The sequence below is a fragment of the Manduca sexta genome, chromosome 28 (assembly GCF_014839805.1).
Source record: "Manduca sexta isolate Smith_Timp_Sample1 chromosome 28, JHU_Msex_v1.0, whole genome shotgun sequence".
Lineage (NCBI taxonomy): Eukaryota > Metazoa > Arthropoda > Insecta > Lepidoptera > Sphingidae > Manduca > Manduca sexta.
Window position 1 is genome coordinate 18,249,677 of NC_051142.1, and position 14,689 is coordinate 18,264,365.

The following is a 14,689-nucleotide window of genomic DNA, read 5'->3' on the forward strand; positions in this document are numbered from 1 at the left end:
AATTATAGGGTCTCTTAGAGTGATTCGTACGTCCATTGTTAAGAGATTGTCGGCACCCGTGCCCTTCCTTAAAACGTCCTGTCCGTGCAAGGGCCCGCTTCCCCAATGACTCGCGCGTCCACTGTTGTAATACCGGTAGATTTCAGCTTTTTTTTACATGACATACATTTGCCAGGCAAGGGTCGATTTTACAAATAGACCGGATTTTTGGCTGGACGCATTAAGAGCGTTTACGCATCCGCGCGCCGTATGTCTCAAAAACAGCACTTTTCGAAGGAGATAATATCCATCAAAACATTATTTTAAAAACATATGAATTAGTAATTATTATAGAAAATTTTGTTGTCTAAAAAGTTAGTAGAGAAAATTTTTAGATTTATTGAGTATTTGTAAATTGTTTAATGATTACTGAACAGAGGTATTCAAATTTGCGCTTCGAACGTCTATTTCGAAGCTCAAAATATCTTAAACCACTAAGGAACATAACAATATGTTATTTTTATCTAACTAAGAAGATCCTGAAGAAAAAAGTTAGTAGAGAAAAAATATCTTTTTATGTTTAATTCATGAGAAATAAAAATTCAAAGAATTCGAAAATTTCAGAAATATTGGTCATTTAAATGATTTTTTTTCACTATATCTTACTTAATTGAATATAATATTGGATTACTATAATAGAAGAACATCTCCTTAAAAACATACAATTTAAAAATTCTACAAAATTAGTTCTGTTATTTTTCTATAAATATTTTAAATACCACTATAAAACGCAACGCGCAAATCGTTTCAAATTAGTCCGCCTTGAGGCTTTCTAGAGAGAGGACGTATCGCTCGTCGCTCCGGCGAGACTCCAGTTGGACTTTGCTGTGCGTAGAAAAATAGTCACGTGTATACAGTGATTGCCACATCTTAGTACTTTAGTAAGTAAAATATTTTTTTTCTTTGATGATTGACAATAATTTTAGTAGTTACTATAAATTATTATTATATTATTATGTTTCAGACACAATGGGAAGTAAAGCTATTTCTAGGCAAGAAAAGGAAACGTAACAACGCTGAAACTTCGGCTAAAGCAAAAGCTAAAAGATTGATGTACTAATGTTATAACATGCGTCTGTAGTTATGGTTGTTGCTTTTTACTCATTAAACACTTGAGCATAGTTACTCGAAAGAAAAAATGGAACCTTAAGCTAAAACAATTAGCCCATTGAAATGTTACATGAGCTTTGTATTTTTAGAGGACCCAATTTTATTTTTAGAACATGTGTGGGGGTCAATAGAAGCTTAATCTCAAGTTTAGAGGGTCGCCCCCCCTTGTCCCCTGGCCGCCATCATGGAAAAAGGGGTGAAAACAATTTTTTCGCGATATCTCGGAAACTATGCGTCTTACATAAATTTTGTAAAGTCATAATTTGTAGCAAATTGTTTTGCCTACAAATATGTTTATATAACTTTTTGCCCTAAATTAAAAATTAAAGAAGTTATAAGCAAAAATGTGAGAAAATGTTTATAAAAGTTTTCTTTTTGCTCTATAACTTTTTACATTTTACAAAAAATTACCTCAAACTAACTTGTAAATGATCTTTTGAGGAAAATTGTTCCCTATAATTTTTTTTTATTTCATTCATTTAAAACGCTGTTACAGCGCTCCAAAGTTTACTGGGTTCGTCAATGCTCATGAGAATCCGGTCGAAACAAAATGTTTAACTTATTTTTGATTTGTTTTTATTGTAAATATATTATTACAATTTTTTTGTTAAATTCGTACAACTTTACTTATTTATTCCTAACTCTTTTCTTTGCCATAGAACTTACCAAATTTAACTTATCGAATGTTATGCAGGTAGAAAAGGTATGAGTTACCATTTCGGGATAAAGGAAAAAAAAAACATATTTGCAGGCAAAACAATTTGCTACAAATTATGGCTTTACAAAATTTTTGTAAGACGTATAGTTTCCGAGATATCGCGAAAAAAGTGTTTTTACCCCTTTTTCCAAGATGGCGGCCGGGGGACAAGGGTGGCGACCCAAAAAACTTGAGGTTAAGCTTCTATTGACCCCCCACACATGGCCCAAAAATAAAATTGCGTCCTCCAAGAAATGCAATATTCGGTCCATAAATTGTAACATTTCAATAGACTAAACGCACATTTCAAAACTCGTTTTACTCCCGCGGCCAACTAGTAGAATCGTGCGGGCCACGGTAGCACCAGCGCGCTCTGTGGTTAGTAGGTGGGCGACTGCAGTAGTCGGTAGGGGAGGGGTGGTTACAGAAATCTGACGCCATTTTCCTCCATCGTGATAGTTTCTGATATGTGTCCATGGCGTTTTGGAACTCAACTGACCGTTAACTGTCCATCTTGTAACCGCCCGCCTTGCGATAATCGCTCGCCAAGTTTGCAGGACATAATCGGAACCGCGGTGGTTACAAATCGCACAGATCTCCGGTCGTCATGAGTTTGGAAATAAAACAGCCGTTTCTCAACCACGGCGGGCGCGAGTAAAAACCGCTTCGTGAGTTCTTAGCCTTATAGAATCACTTTGCTGTCCCGTTGTCAACACGTTTACAACTCGCCAAATACTCAGTGCGCGAGTCTCACTCGCACTTGGCTGACTTTTTTGCATAATGCATAGGTACGCTTACTTTCAAATAACAAGGTTTTTGTGTTCACTGATGCGCACTGTTAAGAAAATTCAAGTGACGAGAGACGGAATCCTATATCTTTCTCCTCTTTGAACCTTAGAAATAAGGGATTTGGTAATTTATGTAGCTAGTGAATAAAACTACTAGTAGTAGTTAGTATACCTATCTTCTTAACTATTTGGGCTAGTTTAGGTTTACACGCTCACATCAATTTTACATATAATTTTATCCTGACGTTTAACCCTGTGCAGGTTTCGGCGTCATTATACTTGTATAAATTAAACGCGTCTAGATCCATATGCAGTTTTACTTAAGTATGTAGTGTTTGCGTAAACTTCGATAACAATAATAGTATATTCTATATATTTTTTTATTTTTAGGTAATCGTGCCTGATATTACACTCAAAATAAATAAGGTTATTAAAAGCCGCAAAATTATAGATTTTCAATATTTTTTGGATCAAATTAAAACACTCAATAACCACAACAGAGCAACAGGTTGTAGTATCGAACATTTACAACTATTGAAAGAGAATGTTTGCTTGCAGTCAACATTTTTAATGAAGCGTAATATGTGCAATATGGAATTTAAGCTATTTAAGCGCTAAGAGATATACTGATAGTATGGACGTATATCGTGGAACTGTGAATGGAGCTATGATGACTGAAGTTGGTAGATCAAATTTAAACGAACAGTTAGCTTCCATAGATTTACCAATATTAACGCAAAATGTTTACATGAAATGTTACGACGAGTTAGCTAAATGATTGAAATTAGCTGCAGAGGACAGGATGCAAGAGGCCGCTAGGGAAGAAACTGATAAAGATGTTGCCTGTGGCGATGTAAAAGACGGTATTCCCATACTTACAGTCAAAGCTGACTGCTGTTGGTCAAATTAAAGTACAGATCCATCTATTTTGCTTCGTCGTGTGTCGCAAATATTATGCAAAACTATGGATATAAAACTGGTAAATTGTTATACATGGATGTACAATCGATCGATTGATGATCGATGTCACTGAGAAGCAATACCTATTAAAAAAACTATCCAAAAAATATAACCAACTTCCGAAAAAGAAGTCTTTTATTTCTCACTTGTTAGTTATACACCTAAAAATGACATCTCATTACATACACCTTCTGACTCAAAACATAAATTCCAATATGTAATTTCTAATGACTTAATTTAAACTTTCAATACGCTAAATATTAAAAACTGCAGATCTATGGAGTAATTATGTGGTCCATTATAAACATCGTAGCACAGTAATTTTCCTGATTTATTGTCTGATTACGGAGTTCTGGTGCCTATCTTTCGGCTTCATGATGAGCTCCACTTTACTAAAGGGTACTTTCTTAATGCAAATGCTTAAATTTTTTAAGCATTTGCATTTAAAAAGTGAAAATAACAATTTGTAAAATTGCCGTTAAAATTTGTTAAAAATGATTATTTTTTTCATATAAACTATTTCATGATGAATTCTTATATATTTAATAATAGAATTCTTCATTTATCATAAATTCATAAATCATAAGTTACATTCCAATTAGATAATTAAAGCGAAAAGATCAAAATTGGTTGGTCTGACTATAAAGATAGCCGACGCGCTAACCTACGCACACAGCTACGCAACGGCTCTGTGTGAGTGAATTTTGCGAAGAATTACCTATAGTTGACTTCACGCGCGGCACGTAAACGCTCTTAAGCGCTAGCAACCCTTAATAGTTCTCGGGTGCGCATTCACACGCCCTGTCCAGTGACAGGGTTCGCTCCCTTAGTATCTATGACTCACGTGTCGAAACAAACATAAAATAACTTATTCTTTGTTTTGTGCACATTTTCCACATTTATTACACCATTATAATTTAATTCCTAGTTTAAAGTTAGTTTCGCTCAATATGTTAGTTATTATGGTTCGTAAAAAACAATATAATTTAAATAAACGTTTTAAATAGCGTGAAAAATCGTTTGCAATAACAATCGAAGCGGGCGAATATTTTAAGTGTTGACCTTTTGTTTGGAATGTACTGACGCGCGGACAAATGTCTTCGAAAAATAGTAAAAAAGACTTTATGACCTTTGTAGATGATTTGGTGAAAATGTTGAATCGATGAAACAGTGGGTGGTTTAAGTGCTCTCTCTGAACCCAATCTTCATTAATTAGAGGGTTACAACATATCTACTCCCTACTTACGAGTTGTATAGAATTCTACGTGTTCACTAAACTCAGCTATCAGCAGATGACTTATTTGTTTATTGCATAAAATTATTTAGAAAAATAAAGTTATAGCTATAACGTAGCAGGCTCGTTATTTTTATAACTAAGTAAGGCAGCATTCCTAATTGCCATAAAATGCTATTAACAAGAAGCTAAAAGGAAAGAATAATTTCTTCGTTAATCCTGTCTTCCGTTTTTTATAGTTGTAAATATTAGAGGTGTATACTTTATACTTTGAGTTTATTTAAAAAAATCCTTAGTATATTTTTCTTATTTTACTAAAACATATTGATCTGACATTGGACTCATAAGGTCAGGCGGGGAGTCAGAAATCTGTAAACTATTTTGTTCCACAACTCACTTTCCTCACGTCAAAAGGTTGAAGGAAACGCAAATGTCATAAATTACAAAAACTAGTCTTAACAGTCTTAAAGTCAGAATGTAAGTTTTTTTTTTATAAAAACAACCGTTGTCATACATTTGGTCGAACAGTTATAAGTATTTTAAAACTAGGCTGACAGTATTTAAAAAAAACTGCCATGTTTTACTAAAAAGTTTTGTTCCGAACTGTACAGCCGAAGAGATTCGACGCCAACTGCCGACATCGCCGTTGCATTATTTGAGACGGCTCTTTATATCGCGTATGTATTAGCATAATGGTATTATTTAAGGTCTAGCCACATTTAAATTGGATTACAAATGGACCCCCAAGCCAAAATAGTGTATGTTTGATTTTCATAATTATAAGTTGTTGAGAGACCTTGAGATTGAGTGTTTTAGCGACCAGTATTAATTTTAAACGTTAGGTTAATATTGGAACATCGTTAAGTGACCCGCTTGAATATTTGCTTCTAGACTATAAAACAAATAAAATCAAAATGGCCACATTTACACGTGTATCTTGCGGGAATACGCCTTACTTCTATACAAACGTATATACGTACATAGAATCACGCTTCTATCCCAAGAGAATAGGCAGAGGCTATGGAATATGGATTGCCATTTTGTTAGATTCTGGCATACTTCTCTCGCTTCCTCCACATTCATAAATCTTTTAAAGAAGGTCATATTCGTTTGTTCGGTGCGATTGGCAACTACCGGGTTTTCTATTTCCACTCCCCGTATATTTCGTCTTTGTCAGTCTCCTGTCCATCTTCTCCAAATGCCCAAATCGCCTTAGCATATTCTTCTAGATTACGGTCACTATCCAAGGGTTTTGAACCTACGGACATTCGTCTCGGCAGCCCGTTCCACATCCTGTTAGGCTATCCCCGCTTGTTAAAGTTCTCTTTTCCTTTGCTTTAATTTTTCTAATATCTATAACAATGACAAATATTTATCCTGCGTACCATTACTATAATCAGTATGTCTTACATTTCTTAAATCCTAAAAATATTCTGCTATAAAAAAAATCCTAAAGAATATAACTAAAAAATATAATATTTTAAGTTATCAAGTTCTCTATCTCGATGCTATATCGTTTTCTGTAACAATTGCGTAAACTGAGTTTCTTTAATATTACAATATTTGTACCAATGTCAGATAATTACGAAACGCGATGGATGCCGCGATCATGTGATTGTGTTGGGATATACAACTAGAATATTTTAAATATAACTCAGTCCGGTAAGTATTTATTTATTTGTAAGATACACCAAGCGCACTACATATTGCATGATTCAATACAATAAAACAATAAGGTCTAGCATCTTATATGTGTGCTACTAAATACACACAAATAATATTAATAACAAATATTATTTTTTTGTTATTGTACCAATATATAAATTTGTATGCTGTGGTTTATAATTGAACGGGCACGTTACATTGTTAATTGTAAAAATGCTACGACATTGTTTTTATTATATGCCGTGTATCCTCCGTTAGAGGTTCTTAAAGCAATAAATAAACACACACAACATTTACCACAGACAACATATTTAATTTAAATCTAAAACATAATAATGAGGAGGCAGAAGATAATATTATGAAGTACTAAAAATCAATGAGTAAGCACTTTACCTTTAAACATATGAACAGAATCACTAAATAGCCCATAACATGATACAATTGGACTACAAAACCTATGTATGCAATATTAAAGTGTGATATGTTTTTATATGGGTTCGATAAACTGCCCCCACCATATCTATCTATACAGGTATTTATTTTGAGAAAGAAAGGTTTATTATTGAATATTAACAGTATAACGTGGACATAGTAACAAAACAAGAAGACAAACACAAAACTGGAAATATAAATTATACCTATTGTACCAGCCTGATACCACAGCGCTGATTTTCAATGAGGCACCCCGGGTGACATTACCCCGCGGCTTCAACGTGTAAAGTTTTCCGGGATAAAAGTCCGTTCAATATATTTTCCCGGGTTAGAATGTATGTATGTATATGTTGTCTATAAATAATTTGTGTTAGCGTATGTGTGTCATATCTAATTTTTCATTTTATTACTATTATTATTATTTTACGTCCGCCCTAAATTCCCCTTTCCACTATTTTATCATCTCCATCCAATGGTGGTTTGGTAGAGATCGCCTCGAGCATATTGCTCGTCTTATTAGACTGCCATTTGTACCACCGATGTTTTAATCATTTCTACCGTCTGTATACTTTGTCTTGTTTCTTACATATAGTCTCAGACTATCTACATATCAAATTTCTTCACAATCCGTTGTGTAGTTTTTGAGTTTATCGCGTTCTCACAGGCAGACGGATGCGGAATTTCTTTATGCCATATTTTTTGGAACTTTTGAAAAGGAATAATTCCGTCATTTGTGCTTATTGCGAAACTTTAACCGTTTACGCAGCGCAAGTAACGGAAACGCTTAGTAACATTTTTCATTAATGTTCCGCTCCTATTGGTCATAGCGTGATCTTATATAGCCTATAGTTTTTCTCGATAAATCGGCTATCTAACATTAAAAGATTTGTTCAATTCCAACCAGTAGTTTCTGAGATAGCGTTCAAACAAACAAATAAACTCTAGCTATTCTATTAGAATAGATTATGTAAATATTACTTTCATAATTATATGTTTTAATTTCAATTTGGAATATCGTGTCAAAAAATCTAAAATACCTATTTTACTTATTGAAAAAATATTGTTCCGAATTCATTTCATAGCATCACAACTAAAGGAATAAAAAACAGAAGTACGTATGAATTCATTTGTAATAATAACAACATCTTAATATTACAAAATAAATTTAAAAAGGCACAATATTGGATATACACAACTTACAGATACAACATAACAAAATACTAAGTTGACATACGAATTCAATCTGCAAGAAATGAACAACTGAAAAAACTAAGACCCATTTAGAATTAGGACAATAACTACGCTTTTAAATCACTTTAATCAGGAACAAAACAGCAATTAATCAATTTAAAAAATACAAACATTGACTACTAATATCCTGGTTTTTGGAAGTCGTTTAAAAATATGATAATGAGTAGATACGTAGTTGCCTCCAAGTATAATAATAAATATCTTGCGTAGTTAGAAATCGAAAATGGTTTACACAGATTCCACGTCCGGGTCGTGGCAGGGTCGTGTTGTCAGGAATAAAAAACCAATGAATAAAATATAAATGCTCCTGGGATCAATAACAAAGAACACTGTCCCGTCACCACCAGGACCATGCGCATGAGCGTGATTAGAATGTCTAAGGATTGTCGATCTGCGTATGACTGGATCTTAGACGGTATATAGTGGAATTAAAAGAATCCTAACCGGACATCGAATCGACAGCGAAATTAGTCCAATAAGAATAAACTTTGACAGGCTTCTAGAAGAGTTACTTTGGTTAGTTTATTCTTACCGTTTATCCGAAGTTAGGGATTTTCATATAAATGGCATTTATCCGTTAATTAGTGTGACAGTATCTTTAGTTGGAAAGGGCTATGTGCTTTTTATAATATATGTTAAGCAATAGACCAGGGATGGTGAACGAAAGGAATGGTTAACATGCCATAATTTATAAAAAAAAAAATTTGGACTGTAACGTGTCATTCAGGACCGGTTTTATCTATTCGAATGCCCCTTTTTTATGACCCAACTATGATTTTTTTTGGCTTTGCAAAGTGGATTCACTGCACCTGATATTAAGCCCAAAGAAATATATATATCATGTTTCGCATATTACTTGCATGCCCGAATTATTTCGTCAGATTCCATTGGTTCGCCATACCTGCAATAGATAGTCTTCGTACATCAGAGAGGAGTTATAGCTATCTTGTTACACTATATTATTATGTATTATATACATACTTATAAAATATTTAAATTAAGGTGGTAGCTCAAGGTCCATTTTCATACATTTTGTTTCGGCTTTAATCTGGGTAACTAAACAAGTATTGGCAAGTAAAGAATTTAAATTCACGTCTAGTTAGTGATTAGTTCTCGCAGTTGAAAGAAAAATGTAAAAATAATTAATAATCATGGATATTTCTGCCTTTAAAATTTCGTCATATTAAATTTTAAAGGCCGAAATATCCATGATTATTAATTATTTTTACGTTTTTCTTTCAACTGCGAGAACTAATCACTAACTAGACGTGAATTTAAATTCTTTACTTGCCAATACTTGTTTAGTTACCCAGATTAAAGCCGAAACAAAATGTATGAAAATGGACCTTGAGCTACCACCTTAAAGCTGCATTTTAATATAACTCATTAAACTATAATATAGGGCTTTATTGATAAACATTTTAAAGAGAGATTAGACAAGCTACTTTTGTATTTGTAATATTTTTGAAGTCATGAAGTAAAAAAAAAAAATCATTTTGTTAGTCAATGTCGTTCAATTTTAATGTTAGTGATTGGTCCAGAGACTAACGCGTCAGTCACGTGTTTAGTCTCAACCAATCACAATAAAACGATACACAATCGTGTCGTGTTTTATTACACATTCTAAACACGCAGATCTTTTAATTACAAGTGCATAGACTTCACTATGATTATAACATAATATGTTAAGTCAGTAATTACACTGGCTCATTGACGTATATTATATAGACACGAACGTCCATATAAACTTTTTGTTCAAAATCTGAACTAAAATGGCAACCAAAACGTCACTGTGATAACCTATTTATTCACTTGAATAACAAATAATTTTACTTATTTGACTAATATTTTTTATTCAAATCAAAGTTTACACTTAGACTCGAGTTTTTATATCATGAGCCCCACTCCGTATACAACCACAAGCTGTCAATATTGACCATACTAAAGTCAATTTTAATGGATATCAGTTCAAATCAGTTGAACACAGTGAATGTTCGGAACGCCAAATCTAGTACGTAGTACATATTATATCGATGCACTGGCTGCAACCAACGTATCGGATCCAAATATTTGTTTGTGAGTAAATGTATGCCGTTGAAGTAAGAAATGTATCGCTTGTATTGATATACTGTTTATTATATTACGAAAATGTATGTGTTTGGCAGAATATCGTCCTTATTCATAATGAATTCTGCTTTTATAAATGCGAAAGATTGTGAAATTTTTTGGAAGATTTTCGTGTTGTGATATTAATTGTAAATTCTGTTGATTGTTGACTGCAGTTAGTTTATACTCCTGTTGTGTATTAATATCTAAGACATGAGCTAAAATATTTTAATAAATTGATTTTTAATAAATAAATACTTAATATGCTAGAATATTAAAAATGTATTATGTAGTTGTAACTAACTCCAAATCGGTTTATATTCGACTGCTATTTTTTATGATAAGTTCGACGAAAATTTATAAAATGAATCAGAGAGCATATACCGACTTCAATGTTTTTTTTTTCAATATAACTTTTTAAAACTCAACTATCAGTTTGGAAAGGGATAACATACAAAGCATATTTTCAAGTTTGGTTTATTTATTTCATACAGTTTGGCTTTTGAAATTTGTAACTCGAAACAGCATTTTCGAGAGCATAAACTATTTTCTATACCAGAGGTTGTCGAAATACAAAATTTCATCAAAATTAGTTCAGTAACTCTACCATAATGTAATAAACATTTTGAATTAAAATATTGATGGAAGAATATATCCCTTTTTCATATTTTATATGCTTATATATAGATTTAGGCCAAATTCAAATAATCAAAGTCAAAAAACACTAGATAAATAGATTCAAGGGAATGTAATAATAAATTTTATTTCTAAAAATATATTTACAATAGTATACAATACAAATACATAACGATTAGCAACGCGATCGAAACACAATAAAAGCGATCGTCGATACTTCAGCAACTGGATTTTCAACTCTAACATTTCATACATAAGGCATATTTAAGGCAAATTTCAAAACAGATACACCCAACAGCCGTAGATGGGACATATCACCTCTAGTGCAGTGGTAGAATCCGTATTTTAAATCAGAAGTTTCGTGGTTCGATTCCTAGGCGAGGCACACTATTTATGGTAATTCATAATCAATACCATGTAGTACACATATTGCAACGAATCCATCGTATTGTATTGTTCCTTGTGCCTTTTTATATTTTTTGTTGTTTTTATGTGTGTAGTAAAATAAATAGTGTAAAAGGTTTGTTGGGTATATCTATTTTTCCTTAACTTTGCTATATATCATTTTCTACCTTAAATTAAACAGTATAAGGCCTAATTATTAACAGATAAATTAAAACTATAATTACTGGTTAATGTGATGTAAAACATGATGAGATGTACGAGACTTAAATAAATATTCAAAGAAAAAATTAAAGCAAATACCATCTTTACCCTTAGAGACATGTAAAAAACGGATAGATGTTTTTCCTCATATAATACTCACTTTTTAAAACCGATTGACGTCACTAACTCGTGAAAAAAACGCAATTTCCTTTTGTTTTGGAACCTTTTCTTACTATGGCCGCCATCTTGATGTTATGCAATGTTATACTTAAGAATCCATTTCTAGCCACGAACATCCCATACATGTTTTTAATTCCATTAATATATCAAAAACAGTATTCTAGTAATTAAAAAAAGATAATTGTCAAGTTACCTAAACCTGCCATGCTGAGACAGGAATAAAATATAACTGTATTTGAAGAGAAGTGACTATAAGTTAACATTTCCTCCTTTTACGAATATTGTGTTAATAATTGAAGATCATAATTATCCTTGAAGGATACTTTGTTTATTATTCCTAAGTTTCGCTAGATTGCTTGATCTTCAACAGGATTGGCTGTTAACTGTAGTTTTGATACATCAATGGAATAGTTAAACCCACTTGTTCTGGTTAACGGGTAGTCAAATTACAATTTGATATCTTATTGTCAACCTGCGGCCACACTAACATCTTATGTCATTAATTCACCCTGAAGCAACTCCTGCGCAGTCGGTCTACACCGACTACACGCCCAAGCATGGACATTTGTCGCGGCCCTAGGGATACAGTTAAGTATGTATACCTCATTCTTGCCAAATCACATAAGGCCTATGAGGAATCGTAAACATTTCGTGGCCTTCTCCCCTCCTAAGAGGGTTCCTTTTCCCCCACACGGGTTAGCAGAGGTATAGACGACTATATGGGTTCATTTATTAACGCAATGTTAAAATGTCCCTATATATTGCGAATGTGTGTTAGGCATTACCTTTAGTGTGGCCACAGCAATATTGATATCAACTGCATTAACTTTTTTACCTTATTTCTTACGATAGAATCATAGATCGGAGTTACTCTGATGAGCAATTGACGTTTAGCAAGATATACACGGACGATATTGCTATTTATATTTTACAAGAAGCATGGAATCTTTGTCAGATAAATAATCTGATTTTAAATGTAATATGGGCTTAAACATCGAGTCCATTATTTCAGACTCTCTGAAGTAATTTGAGAACATCAATCCGCAATCTCCAACAGTCAAGAAGTTTAAAATTGCTCTTTAGAGTAACTCGATATTTTATACTAACGTTTACCAGACACAAGTGGGTGTACAAATTACAACAAAAACTAAGATCTATATTCGTTCAGTCCAGCCAAGACGTCTGTCTCGACCATCTACCGAGAGATGGCGCGGAAGACTTGTTTTAGAACTTGGCAAAACACCTTCCAGTAGATACCACATTAAACTAGGTAGGACGAGCAAATTGCTCTCTTAAAGCAACACCATATTTTTATTACAAATTGTATGGCACCGCGCTCGTCATATTCTAAGATCCTTTTTACAATGTTTGAGTAAACATTAACCCCCTTATTCATAGACGTTTATTATCTAAGGACGAAGCATTGTTGTGATAACAAGTCTGTTTCTCAGTGCTGACGGCAGCCGTCGCAGAGCGTAGACATAGGGCCGTTGTGATTGGCTAATATTGAGATACAACTTGAATCTAGTTGGCTGTCAGATAAACAAAGCTGAACAAACAGTCTTATTATCACAGCAATGCTCCGTCCTTAGATAAATAATGTCTATGAATAAGGGGGTGATAATATAGGCCGACCAAATACAAAAGTCAAACTTCCATTTAAATCGTAAGCAAGAATGCAGTCAACTTTAACTTGTAGATTACATTTACTTGAACATTATGATACTCGGTCTCATTAATGACACTGACTATAATATCCAGATTCTTTGTAGTATGATTCCGTTCAACAGGCCGTCATAATTGTATTGACTGTCGCGAGGTAATCATCTCTCGTCAGTCGACATTCTATTGGACCACACTCCACTTACCATCAGGTGCAGTGGAGCCAATTTTGCGTTGCCCGTAAAAAAATAAACTTTGATAATTCACAGATTAGTACATAAGAGATAGATCATAAATATTATAAATATACCAGTTTTATTTTTCTTTCCATTCCTTCTTTTATTTTCCGCAAACATACGATATGCACTAGTATACTATGAAAAATGTTAGTCCGATTATAAATCCATTGAAATATACAATAGCTACTGGTTTGTTTTAATGTGGTATCTATTGGAGAGGTGAAGCCCACAGTTGGGCGGTTTAAAGGCTGGGAAATATTGCTTCTCGATATGTTATTCTTAATCAGCTCAAATATATTGCTTGCGAGAATTCGGAACAAAAAAGCTTACTATGTGTCCATTACTGGAGATAGTAACATTTCCCACAATTAATGTTGGTTAGTGTTTGAAGTATAAATATGATCGATCCCACTCTAGTCCGTTGGGACGATAAGACCGTGTCCAATACTGGTTACTCCACTACGCATCGAGTGTCCATCATTACTTCCGTAAACTTCATTTACTGCTTTACTGGGTATTCCAACAAAGTCCATGTTTGGTTACATCGCCATATATGACGCATAGGCTAATATACTTTTTTGGCGTAACACCTCAGTAACTCTAAGTGGTTCCTCTAAGAAAAACCCAAAAATGGCAAACCCAGTCTATATCCATTAACTTCATCCTGATCATTACGGGTTACTTTGATCCATCTCAGGTCCCATATCTGTCCATTACTGGTTATGCTACCAAATCCCTCAACTTATTCTTCAGCATTTTAACCTTCCTATTCATGGCGCTTTTATAATTCTTTCCCTCGACATTCTTGCTCATGTTAAACCTCGTTATATTTGATATTCTGTCGTCGAAGAGATGGTAGAAGTCGGGTAAGGGCGCATCCACATACGCCACGTCGATGTCGCTACCTTGGGCCTTGTGGAGATGCTTGGTGGCCATGTTTTGGGCGAAGTGGTTGAACATGGCTGTCTCCGTGAACCACTCTAGGAAATACTGATTCTGTTTTGACGTTGCGCTCTTTATGAATGCGTCTTTCTGTAAAAGGAAATAGGGTGATTATTACCTGATGGGAGGTAACTGGAAGGGA

At 33.8% G+C, this 14,689-nt stretch overlaps 1 protein-coding gene across 3 annotated transcripts in view; it reads right to left on the reverse strand.

The window, feature by feature from the left end:
- Nucleotides 1–10,745: 10,745 nt before the first annotated feature.
- Nucleotides 10,746–14,689, reverse strand: part of LOC115447922 (DENN domain-containing protein 2A) — a 69,985-nt gene continuing 66,041 nt past the window's right edge. For all 3 annotated transcript variants that reach the window (XM_030175223.2, XM_037444370.1, XM_030175224.2), the window contains exon 12: nucleotides 10,746–14,637. In XM_030175223.2, coding sequence (XP_030031083.1) covers nucleotides 14,326–14,637 — 312 coding nt within the window. In that variant the 3' untranslated portion in view covers nucleotides 10,746–14,325. The remainder of the gene's footprint in view (nucleotides 14,638–14,689) is intronic.